Below are 13481 nucleotides of genomic sequence, written 5' to 3'. Positions count from 1 at the left end.
CCTCCATGGCAGTGCTAAGGACCCCTCGAGGGATGTCGGACATCCCCCGAGGGGTCCTGGACTGTGAGACAGCGCAGGCTGAGCTGAGGTCCCCCTTTCCCACCCCATCCCCTGTGCACAAATGTCGTGCACCAGGCCTCTAGTAATAACCCTAATTATCATCCATCAGGCCTAGATAAATACTTTAATTATTCAAAGGGTAAGACTGATGGATCCAGATGAATTACTAGTAAGACAAATTTCAGAGCATTGTGTATGTTATTTAGTCTTTTATCAGAAACCTGAGATTTAGAATGTTAACTAACTTTGCCAACAAATAATGATCAAGTGGCAGAGATGGGATTCATTGGAGCATCTGCTGCTTCACTCTGTTATGGTGACTTAGTGCAGAAAAAAGCTTTAGTAAACATAACCTTATTTCTTTCTGGAATTTCATATAATACTGGAGTAAGGAAAGATGAAAAGGATGTGTGTGTAACATATACATGTGCCATATAAAACATTGTATACTAATCAGTTCTCTACGGGAATATTTTACTGTGATTTATGTGTACTTTGGCTAAACCTCAGATGAGAGCACACTGCACTCATTTTTATAATTCTGTATATAATCAATATTTATAAATCAAGTTTGAATATTTGTCTGATTTTTTTTTTTTTAGTGCACTGAATTGAAAGAAAAAAATTTAACATCACATAAATCAATGTGTATTTTCCCTGAGATCTCTGAGCCCAGTTTTTTAAATGGTATTAAAGAAAATTTTACAGCCCATACATTTAGTGATTTTTTTTTTGTGTGTGTGGTTCTCTCAGATGTAATAAAGGAACAGAATCGAGAGTTACGAGGTACACAGAGAGCTATAAGCAGAGATCGAGCAGCTTTAGAAAGACAAGAAAAACAGCTGGTAAGTAGAACATTAAATTTCAGTTTAACTTTTTAAACAAATTTGGAAATTATTGTTGGAATAATTAGCTAACTAGGAAAGAGACAGATGGTAGGTGGTAAGATACTTGCTTTACTAATAAATGGCATTGAACACCTTTCTGCAATTTCTGCTTACCTTTGTTTATTGTGTCATTCTGCTGACTTATCAGGATTCTGTGTATTCTGCTATTATAAAATCAAAGTATTCTTCAGTTTGTAAAAGTTATGAATGCCTAGGAAGAAATATTGCTCAAAACAGAGCCAAATTCTTCTCAGCTAATAACAAAGATAACGTAGTCTTCAAAAACAAGAGAGGGTTACAAGAAAATAATGTTAACTCATAGGTGTCTTACTTGATATTTGAACTTATTTGATACTTTAAGTATCATTGTGTCTGTGATAATGAATGAATTTTTAAAAATAGATTGACTATCTTTAACTATTTTGTTATGTTTTTAAATGTGTGTTGCTTAAAATATTTTAATAAACAGCATGAAGTATAATTGACATGCAATAGACTGTACATATTCAAAGAATACAGTTTGATACATTTTGACATACCTATTATCTACAATCTAGGTAATGACCATACCCTTCATCCCTAAAAGTTTCCTTATTCCCTTTGTAATCCCTCCTACCCATCCCTCCCTGTCTACGTCCTCCTCAGTCAGGCAAACACTGATCTGTCACTGCAGATTAGTTTACATTTTCTAGAACTTTATATAAATGGAATCATAGAATATGAATTTCTTATTTCATATGGTTTCTTTCACTCATAACTTTTGAGATTAATCAATTTTGTTGCATGTATCAGCATTAATTCCTTTTTATTGATGAATGTTATTCTATTGTGTGGATGTTCCACAATTTGTTTATCTATTTACCAGCCACTGGACATTTGGGTTATTTCTAGATTTTAGCTATTTTGAATAAAGTTGCTATAAACATCCAATTGAAATCTTTGTGTGAACATATGTTTTCATTTCTCTTGGGTATATTCCTAGAAGTGGGATTGCTGGGCCATAGATTAAATGTATATTTAACTGTATAAGAACGCTCAACAGTTCTACAAAATGGCTGTAATGTTTTCTGTTCCCACCAGCTATATATGCAAGTAAAGCTGTTTCACATCCTGGCCAAGAGTTGAAGTTAACAGTCTTTTCCCCTGTAGCCATTCTAGCTGTGTGTAGCAGATTGTCATTTTAAATTGGATTTTCCTAATCGCTAATGATGTTCAGCATCTTTTCATGTGCCTGGCTGCCATTTACATAACGTCTTTGCAAAAGGGTCTACTGAAATATTTTACCCATTTTTTTAAAGTTGTTTTCTAATTATTTAGTTGTAAGAATTCTTTATATGTTTTGGACACAAGTACTTTATTAAATATATGTTTGCAAATATTCTTCCCAGTTCTTCGCCTGGTCTTATATTTTCTTAATATATTTTTTGAGAAGCAGATGTTTTTATTTTTATCAAGTATAATTTATTATTTTTCTGTTATTAGTACTATTAGTGTCCTAAGAAATCTTTGCCTAACCCAAAGTCACTAATACTTTCTCTTATATTTTCCCCTGGAAGTATTAAAGTTTTAGTTCCTATATTTAGAACTATGAACTGCATTGAATTAAATAACTATATTGTCAGGTAGGGTAGAGGTTCACTCTTGCATATGGAGATTCAGTTGTTCCAACATCATTTGTTGATGACATCTTTCCCTGTTCAAATACCTTATCTTTGTAGAAAATCAATTGTCCTAATATATGTGGGCCTAATTCTGGACTCTATGCTATTCCATTGATCTGTGACTATTCTTAAGCCAGTGTTACACTTTTTATTATAGTAAGTTTTAAAGTTATATTTAAAGTTATATATAACTAGAGGCTCAGTGCACAAAATTCGTGCACGGGGGGGGGGGTGTGTCCCTCAGCCCACCCTGCACCCTCTCCATTCTGGGGCCCCTCGAGGGATGTCCGACTGCCTGTTTAGGCCCGATCCCAGTGGACATCCCTCTCACAATCAGGGACTGCTGGCTCCCAATCGCTCGCCTGCCTGCCTGCCTGATTGCCCCTAACCACTCCCCTGCCAGCCTGATCAATGATAACTGCTCTCCTGCCGGCCCTATTGCCCCTAACTGTCCTCCCCTGCCGGCCTGGTCACCCCTAACTGCCCTCCCCTGCCGCCCTGGTCACCCCTAACTACACTCCCTTGCCAGCCTGGTCACCCCTAATTGCCCTCCCCTGCTGGCCTGGTCGCCCCCAGCTGCCCTCCCCTGCAGGCCTGGTCACCCCTAACTGTCCTTTCCTGAAGGCCTGGTCACCCCCAACTGCCCTCCCCTGCTGGCCTGGTCAACCCTAAATTTCCTCTCTTGCCACCCTGGTCGCCCCTAAACGCCCTCCCCTGCTAGCCCGATTGCCCCTAACTGCCCTCTCCTGCCGGCCTGATCACCCCTAACTGCCCTTCCCTGCAGGCCTGGTCCCCCCAACTGCCCTCCCCTGCAGGCCTGGTCCCTCACAACTGTAATCCCCTGCAGGCTTGGTTGCCCCCAACTGCCCTCCCCTGCAGGCCTGATCACCCCAACTGCCCTCCCTTGCTGGCCTGGTCACCCCCAACTGCCCTCCCATGCAGGCCTGGTCGCCCCCAACTGCCCTCCCCTGCAGGCCTGGTCCCCCCCAACTGCCCTCCCCTGCAGGCCTGGTTGCCCCTAACTGCCTTCCCGTGCTGGCCTGATCACCCCTAACTGCCCTCCCCTGCCATCCTGGTCAACCCTAACTGCTCTCCCCTACAGGCCTGGTCACTTCCAACTGCCCTCCCCTTCAGGCCTGGTCCCCCCTAACTACCCTCCCCTGCAGGCCTTGTCCCCTCAACTGTCCTCCCCTGCAGGCCTGATTGCCCCCAACTGCCCTCCCTTGCTGGCCTGATCACCCACAACTGCCCTCCGCTACTGGCCATCTTGTGGTGGCTATCATGTGTCCACATGGAGGCGGCCATCTTTGACCACATGGGGGCGGCCATCTTGTGTCTTGGAGTGATGGTCAATTTGCATATTACCTCTTTATATTATAGGATGTTAACCCTTCAACTTTGTACTTCTGTTTTCAAAATTGTGTGGGCTATTTTAGGTGCTTTGCATTTCCAAATGAACTTTCAAATAAAATAGTAAATTTCTACATAAAAGTTCTGTTTTGATTGGGATTACATTGAATAGGTAAACTAATTTGGGAAGGCTTGACATCTTAATACTATTGAGTCTTACAATCCATGAACATATTGTATCTCTTCATTTATTTAGATCTTTCAATTTTATCAGCAGTGTTTGTACTTGTAATTAGATAGGCTCTACACTTCTCTTGTCAGGTTTATTCCGAACTATTTCATATTTTTGATGCTAGATATTTTAAAAACAAATTCAATTTCTGATTTTTTGTTACTGTTATGTAGAAAGAAATATACTAATTTTTTTGAATAGTGATCTGTAATCCTGTAATCTTCCTAAACTCCCTTATTGTAGTAACCTTTATGTATATTCTATTAGATTTCTACACAGACAATCATGTCATCTATGGATAAATTAAACTTTTCTTCTTCCTTTCCAATCTTGATGCCTTTTTTTTTTAGATATACCTTATTACACTGGCTAAAACTTTTAATGTTAAATAGAAGTGATTATAGCAGTCATCCTCATATTTACTGATCTTAGGAGGAAATATTCAGTCTTTTACCATAAAGTATGATATTAAAACTAGGATTTTTGTAGACTTCTTTTCAGGTGAAGTTCCTTTTTATTTTGCTGAAACTTTTTATCAGGAATAAATTTTGTCAAATGTTTCTTATTTTTATTTTTTGCATCTATTGCGATGATTATCACATAGTTTCTCTTTAGTGTGTTAAGGTAGTGAATTACTTTGATTTTCCAAAGTTGAATCAAGCTTTTGCTCCTGGGATAAATGTCACTGGTAATGAGGTATATTATTATGATCTCTGAATGCATAATAATCTGGCCACTCAGTGTATATCCTATATAATAAAAGGCTAATATGCAAATTGTCCCCTCGACCAGGAGTTCGACCAGCAGGCAGGCCAGCCAACCGCCCATGTCCCCTCCCTCTGGCCAGGCTGGTCGGCCCCCACTCATGCACGAATTCATGCACTGGGCCTCTAAAATAGATACATACACACACACACACACACATACACATACACACACACACGTATATACACTGAGTGGCCAGATTATTATGCGTTCAGAGATCATAATAATCTGGCCACTCAGTGTATATATGTATTTGAAATAACTTTGTTTCAGTTTGCTGAACTTTTATTAAGAATACTTGCATTTGTGTTCATTAAACATATTCATTTGCAGTTGTCTTTTTATGTAGTTTTTTTTTTAATCTTTGTTGTTGAAAGTATTACATATATCTCCTTTTTTGCCCCATTGACTGGCCTTTTCTACCCTATTATCTGTGTCCATGGATTATGCATATCTATATATATAAAAGACTAAGTGTCCATCCGACTGGTAGCTATGATGTGTACTGACCACCAGGGGGCAGATGCTCAACTCAGGAGCTGCCATGGCGCGCACTGGCCATTTAAAAATAAACAGCACCACAGACCTGGCACTGACAAACCAATACTCGGCTTACCCCAAGTGGGACACCCCACCAAATCGCAGCCAATGCTGCCACAACCCCATGGCACAACATGCGGCCCACAGCCCAGCCCAGTCCAGAAATGGTTGCTGTGGGCACCAGGTAATGACATCACGTAGCAGTGCCCGACTTCCTCTCCCAAACCACTAGCCTCCTTGGAGTTCCTTCAGCCAAGGAACTTGACTTGCTTTATAGTCAGGTGCAAACATTTTACAGTTTAACCAAATGTCTGTGAAGCATTTTCACATGCCTCATCTCATTTGATTCTTATAGAAGTCCTGGAGTAGATAGATAGGAGACTCGGTAGAATCCTATTTTCATTAGCCAGAAAACGGAGATTTAGAAAGTTTAGAAACTTGACCTGACTGAAAAGAAGTAAGAAATGGTGGAACTTAAAAATGAGTTCAGGTTTTCTCACTGCGCGGAATATAGTCGAACACTGCTACACTTAAATATTTTACGCTTTATTCTCCCTGCGTGATCTACAATAATAATCTGCTTCATGTTGATATTTACTGCTATGTTGCTGACAGTTACCTGAAAGAGAAGTTGGGGTGCTTCACTGGGCTGGAAAAAGTTTAGCTAAATCAGAAAGTATATCTAATTAAGCAAGTTTATTCTTTATTTATAAAAGGTTAAGTTGACTCACACATGTGTGAGATATGTAAAGCTCTCAGCGCCAATCGCACGCGTGTGTTTTGATCTGTCGTTGATCATGAAATTGGTTGACACTTCTATTATAGAAAAAGGGTGAATAGTGATATTAAAATATTTCTTCTAATTAATTTCCTTTCAATGTGCACGAATCCGTGCACCAAGACACTAGTATACATATAAGTTTTTGGTTGATCTCTTCCCACCCACCCACCCCAGCCTTCCCTCTGAGAAGTGTCTTTATTTAGTTTTGACATCAGAGTAATGCTGATGGTAAAGCATGAGTTGGCAAGTATCCCCTTACTTTCTCTTTTACTGGAAGAGTTTGATAGGATTTATCAGCAAACCCATTGGGAGTGACGTTTTCTTATGGATAGGTTTTAAACTACAAGTTCATTTAAAAAATAGATATAGATCAGGTTATCTGTCTTTTTGACTGAGCTTTGGTAGTTTGTGTCTCTCATCCATCCATTTCTACCAACTTTTAAAATGTGATCACATGCTATTGTTCATAATATTCTCGTATTGTCCTTTAACATCATTAGGATATGAAGTGATGCCCTGTTTACATTCCCAATACTTATAACTCATGTGTTCTCTCTGTCTTTTTTTTTATACATCCTCACCCGAGGATATTTTTCCATTGATTTTTAGAGAGAGTGAAAGTGAGAGGGAAAGACAGAAACATCGATGTGAGAGAAACCCATCGATTGGTTGCCTTCAGTGTGTGCCCTGACCAGGGCCCAGGCCAAGGAGAGGCCTGCAACTGAGGTACGTGCCCTTGACTAGAATCAATCCCAGGACCCTTCTGTCCATAGGACAACACTCTATGCACCGAGACAAACCGGCTAGGGCTGTTCTCTCTCCGGTTGTTTTCCCTCATCTGTCTGGCTAATAGTATATCAATTTGATTAATTTTCTGCAAAAACACACCAAAAAAAATACCTGCTTTTGATTTCATTAACTTTCTGCATGTTTTTCCTTCTCCAGTTTATAGATTTCTTTGTTTATATTATTTCCTTTCTTTTGTTTACTTTGTGTTATATTTTTTTTCTATGTTAATGCTTTAGACGTTTTTAACATAATATTTTTGCCTTTACTATTTTGTTTAATTCATTTTTTATACCTATTTTTATTTTTCAATTACAGTTGACATTCAATATTATATTAGTTTCACATGCACAGCATAGTGGTTAGACATTTATGTAACTTACAAAATGATAATTCCAGTACCCATCTGGCACCATACACAGTTATTACAATATTATTAATTATATTTCTTATGATGTACTCTACATCCCCATGACTATTTTGTAACTCCCAATTAGTACTTCTTAATCCCTTCACCTTTTTTAATATAACCTTTAATGCTATAAATTTCTAAGAATCTTTTTAACTACAGCACACACATTTTGATATGTGCTTTTTTCATTTTATTAAGTTCAAAATATTACTTCATTTCCTCTATTATTTTTTTTAATCTTTGACTTATTTAGAATCATTAATTTCTGCTCATTTGTGACTTTTTTTTCATATTTCCCTTACTGATCTTTGGTTTAATTTTTATTGTGGTTAGAGAGCATACTTCCTATCAATTCAACCCTCTTGAATTTATTGAGCCTTGTTTTCTGATGTAGAATATGCTGTATTTTGTTGATTCCTTTTTTCAGTGTACACTTGTTAATGAGTATTCTGCTGTTGTTTTGTAGTTTTCTGTAAGTGTTGGTTAGGTCAAGTTAGTAATAGTGTTTTTTGTAAATCTTCTGTATTGTTACAGATTTTTTGTCCATTAGTGATAACAATTATAGCAATATACTTGTTGATATTCCTCAAGGCAATTATATATTTGTTGGCTTCTCATTTCACTTCTATCAGTTGTGCTTCATATATTTTTAAGCATTGTTATTAGGTACATTGACTTTTATGTGTTTTGCATCTTTACGTATTGATTCCTTTATCATTTTGAAATGCCTCTTTATTTCTGGTAATATTCCTTTTTCTCAAGTTCTGTTTGTTTTATGTAATATTAATGTAGCCATTCTAGATTTCCAGATTGTAATAAGTATTTATATATAATATATATATATTTTCTATTATTTTACTTAGCTTTGTGTGTTGTTGTTTTTTAATTAAAATTTGTTTCTTAAGCTAGCATATATTTGGGTCTTATCCAATCTGAAAACCTGCCTTTTATTTATTAAATGGACCTTTTCACTTAATATGTTTACATTATTAGCTTTAAATCTATCACTGTGCTTTTTTTTGCTATGTCCCATCAAACCATTTATTTATTTATTTATTTATTTATTTATTTTCTTCTTTCCTTCCTACTTTTGGGTTGAGTTTTTAAATTTTCTGCTGGACTCTATGTGCATACTGTTTTGTAGACCAGCTTTGTATTTGTAGATGAAGGCACTGGTTCTTTCCTATGGAAACATGTGGACTAAATTGCCCTCTCAAATTACTCTTTTCTTTTTATGACTTTATGACAGCCTCTGCCTCAATTCATGATCAAGGAGAAAGGGTGTATTTTACAGGGGTGGACAAAAATAGGTTTACATTTGTGAGTACGTGAAACAGTTTATTCTTGTAGTATTCTTTATTAATTATTGTATTTGTTGCCCTATGAACAACTGTAAACCTACTTTTGTCCACCCATATATATTTGATCTGTTCTTTTGAAATAAGTCTTGAGGCCTACCCCTCAATGATTTTATTCCCCTCTTTTTATTTTCTCTCTTAGGAATTAGAAATTAAGAAGATGGCCAAAATTGGTAATAAAGAAGCTTGCAGAGTTTTAGCCAAACAGCTTGTACAATTACGGAAACAGAAAACAAGAACTTTTGCTGTAAGTTCAAAAGTCACTTCTATGTCCACACAAACAAAAGTGATGAACTCCCAGATGAAGATGGCTGGTGCAATGTCTACTACAGCAAAGGTAAGTAGAAGCCTTTATATCCATAGACTTGGAGTTAATGTAATATATTTAAATATCAAGATATAAATCAGATTTTAAAACACTTCCTGTCACATATGTAGTATAGAATCTGTCATTTTTAGCAAAATGAGTTATGATATTAGATAATCCAGAAAACTACTTCTAGATTCTTTATTAATTTAATAAATTTTATAAAATTTCTTGTTTTATGACATTTTCACTAATTTCTTGTTTCAAGGTCACATGTAACTTCTAAATTTTTTAAACTGACTAAAAACAATGTTTGCTTTTATCTCTTAAACTGTCAGAGATTTGTGAGCTTATTTTATTGATCTATATGTTTTGATTACTTTAAAGTAGTAATTTCCTCATGATTCATTTTCATGTATGTGTCAGAAGGACACATGAATACTATTAGAAGGATTAATCAATTAATTTTAATAGGAACTTATGTTTAATTTTCAGTCTTTATATTAAAAACTAGAGACTCGATGCATGAAATTCATGCAAAAATAGGCCTTTCTTTCCCCTGCTGCTGGCACCGGCTTCCCTCCATCTCCCAGGACCTGGGCTTCCCTCCGTCTGCTGGCAGGCACTCGGGACCCGGGCTTCCCTAGCAGCCCTGGCTTCGTCCAGAAGGATGTCCGGTCTAATTAGCATATTATGCTTTTATTATTATAGACTAGAGGCCCAGTGCAGGAAATTCATGCACTCATGGGGGGTGTCCCTCAGCCCGGTCTGCACCCTCTTGCAGTCTGGGAGTCCTTGGGGGATGTCCCACTGTAGGCTTAGGCCTGCTCTCCATGGAGAGGCTCCTGCCACCACCGCTGTGCTTCCCAGCCCTGACCCCAGCTTCTGGCTGATCTGCACTCCCCCTGTGGGAGTGCACTGACAACCAGGGGGCAGCTCCTGCACTGAGCAGGATCAGGTTAAAACCAGCTCTCTGACATCCCCCAAGGGGTCCCAGATTGCAAGAGGGTGCAGGCCAGGCCGAGGGATCCCGCCGGTGCATGATCAAGGTTGGGGAGGGACGTGGGAGGTTGGCCAGCCAGGGAGGGACTGTGGGAGGGCTCCAGGGCATGTCCAGCCCATCTCGCTCAGTCTCAATCAGCCAGACCCCAGCAGCAAGCTAACCTACTGGTCAGAGCTCTGCCTCCTAGTGGTCAGTGTACATCGAGTAGTTGAGCAGCCTTAGCATATCATTAGCATATTATGCTTTGATTGGTTGAATGGAAGACTGGACGACTGGACACTTAGCATATTAGGCTTTTATTATATAGGACTAGAGGCCCGGTGCACGAAATTCGTGCACAGGGGTGGGGGTGTCCCTCAGCCCAGCCTGTACCCTCTCCAATATGAGACCCCTCGAGGGATGTCCGACTGCCCATTTAGGCCCGATCCCAGTGGGATCGGGCCTAAATGGGCAGTTGGTTATCCCTCTCACAATCCAGGACTGCTGGCTCCCAATTGCTTGCCTGCCTGCCTTCCTGATTGCCCCTAACCGCTTCTGCCTGCCAGCCTGATCACCCCCTAACCACTCCGCTGCCAGCTTGATTGATGCCTAATTGCTCCCCTGCCAGCCTGTTTGCCCCCAACTTCCCTCCTCTGCCAGCCCGGTCACCCCTAACTGCCCTCCCCTGCAGGGTTGATCGCCTCCAACTTCCCTCCCTTACAGGCCGGGTGCCTCCCAACTGCCCTCCCCTGCTGGCCATCTTGTGGTGGCCATCTTGTGTCCACATGGGGGCAGGATCTTTGACCACATGGGGGCAGACATATTGTGTGTTGGAGTGGTGGTCAATCTGCATATTACTCTTTTATTAGATAGGATAGAGGCCTGGTGCAGGAGTGGGGGCCAGCTGGTTTGCCCTGAAGGGTGTCCCAGATAAGGGTGGGGGTTCCCTTGGGGCATGGGGCAGCCTGAGCAAGGGGCCTGTGGTGGTTTGCAGGCCAGCCACGCCCCCTGGCAACCCAAGCAGAGGCACTGGTATCTGGAATTTATTTACCTTCTACAATTGAAGCTTTGTAGCCTGGAGCAGAGCCAAGCCTCCTGCATGCTCCACCGGCAGCCATTTCTGTTTGAGTTAATTCACCTTCTATAATTGAAACTTTGTAGCCTTAAGCAGAGGCCTGAGCCCGGCCAGGGTGTGCGGAAAGCTTTGCTTTCTCTGTTACCGCAGACAACCCTGGCCTGGTCTCTCCAGCTCCGTGGCTGCCGCCATTCTGTTTGAATTTGTTTACCTTCTATAATTGAAACTTTGTAGCTTGAGTGGAGGCTTAGGCCTGTCAAGGGCAGGCGGAAAGCTTGTTTCCCTCTGTTGCATGGGAAACCTTGCTCTTGGTGGCTGTAGCCATCTTGATTCGGTTTATTTGCATACTCGCCCTGATTGGCTGGTGGGCGTGGCTTGGGCTGGTGGGCGTGGCTTGGGTGTAGCAGAGGTATGGTCAGTTTGCATATTTGTCTATTATTAGGTAGGATGTTTTTACTATAAACCTGAAAGGACTCTGAGCCTTTTGATTTTTTTAGTAAGTAATGAGATCCTTGATGTATGTGAAGGACTGTAAGGAACAAGAAATTTAAGACAAAGACTCTCCTCTTACAGATCTTACAGTTCAGTTGTGGGGAGGGTGTTAAGATATGTCTGAAAAGGAAACTTCCCCTACTCAGCAGTCTGTGCTAAGCTTCAGTGAATTGCACAGTTTTTTTTAATAGAATCATCTAAAAGACTTACATCACTATTTGTTAAATATAGGGAAGGAGGAGTATGAATATGAAGAGCAAAGGGGGAAAAGCCAGGGAGAAGAGAAAGTAAGATTCATATGAGAAAAATGGCATATACTTTTGATTCTCATTATTTGCAATAGTTAATGTTCTACCATGTTGGGAACACTGAATTAGTGAATATTGCTCTGAAGAAAAATGAAGGGTTATGTTCCTGTGAGCCTTTTGGTACAACATTTTTGTCAACCAGTGTATACCTAAATTTGTTTTGTGTGTGTTTCTGTTGAAAGAAACCATATTTAATTGTTGATTCATTAACATTGAACTCATGGCAATAACACTATAACTCATGTGTGAACAAAGCTAATTTAACAAAGTGTATTTTCTCCATAAGCACATCACAGCCTTATTGCACTTTTAGGAACACTAAATGGCACTTTAGTATTATACTTGGGAACCATTTTAAACAGCAAAATCACCAGCAAAGGCACAAGAATGTGACAACAAATAAACAACAAAAAGGACACTTGTTCAGAATAGCTGAAACAAGAAGGCAGAATGTCTCCTGTTTGACCTCAGCTGAAAATGTGCAGGTTGGGCGACTAAAACTTTTGGTGCTCTGCGCATGTCCACGAATGAGCACAAAACTGCAAGTTTGACTTGAGGTTACAAATAAATGTTAGTGAGGAGGCAAGTTCAAAAATATGAAATCCAAAAATAATGAGGATGTCTGAATTGGAATTTTCACTTAAATTTCTTAGAAATGTGTTATCTCAGCAAGTATTGGTTTAGATCCTAGAGGTAAGAACTATACCAACTAATGGAGATGAAGTGGAAAACAAAACCAGGCATGGGCTTCACCTGTAGTAGGTTACAGTCCGTTTAAAAAGCAGCCCATTGAAGAGGTAGTTTAGTGCAGTCATTAGGAACCTCAGTTCTGGAGCCAAATTACTTGGTTCAGATCTCACTTCCACTTAATAGCTGTGTGACCAGGTCAAGTTATTTCACCTGTCTGTGACTTCATTCCCCATTAGCAATATGGGGAAAATGGTAGAACCTGGCACATAAAGATATTTCAGGTTTAAATGTCATTTAACTCTAAATATTAGTACATATAAAGTGCTTAGAACAGTGTCTGACACACAGTAAGGTTATATAGGCATTAACTGCTCTATTATTATAATTATTCTTATTAGTATTATTTATAACAATAAGTTGCAAGTAAAGTATTCTAATTTACACAAATAAGTATAAAACTTTATGTATACCGAGTAGGATGTAACCAAGGTCCATATTCTAATCTGGAATGTCAGGAACTACTTCTTTAGGAAAGTGGTATATAAACTGAAATCTGAAGTTGTTAGTAAAAGCAATTGGAGAAAGCATTCCAGGTGAGAGGGAGCATATGCAAAAGACCTGTGACAGGAGAGAGCATGACACATTTAAGGAAGTGAAAGAGCAGTGTGACTAGAGGGCAGTAGTGCAAAATGACACTGGCTTATTAAGTAGAGTTCAATTAATATTTGGTCTCACAGTCCAATTACAGAATTTGGCTTTTTATGCTAAGAGCAATGGGAAGCCATTGGAGAATTA

At 39.5% G+C, this 13481-nt stretch overlaps 1 protein-coding gene across 3 annotated transcripts in view; it reads left to right on the top strand.

Moving 5' to 3' along the window:
- Nucleotides 1–13481, top strand: part of CHMP2B (charged multivesicular body protein 2B) — a 40605-nt gene that overhangs the window by 17586 nt on the left and 9538 nt on the right. For 2 of the 3 annotated variants that reach the window (XM_079767213.1, XM_079767212.1), the window contains 2 exons: nucleotides 814–905; nucleotides 8975–9169. In XM_079767213.1, the coding sequence (XP_079623339.1) occupies nucleotides 814–905; nucleotides 8975–9169 (287 nt within the window). The remainder of the gene's footprint in view (nucleotides 1–813; nucleotides 906–8974; nucleotides 9170–13481) is intronic. The other variant, XM_079767214.1, reaches the window with a different exon arrangement.

The sequence above is a fragment of the Cnephaeus nilssonii genome (assembly GCF_951640355.1).
Source record: "Cnephaeus nilssonii genome assembly, chromosome: 3".
Taxonomy (NCBI): Eukaryota; Metazoa; Chordata; class Mammalia; order Chiroptera; family Vespertilionidae; genus Cnephaeus; species Cnephaeus nilssonii.
Note: the sequence above shows the minus strand (reverse complement) of the source record. Positions and strands in the feature narration are given on the sequence as shown.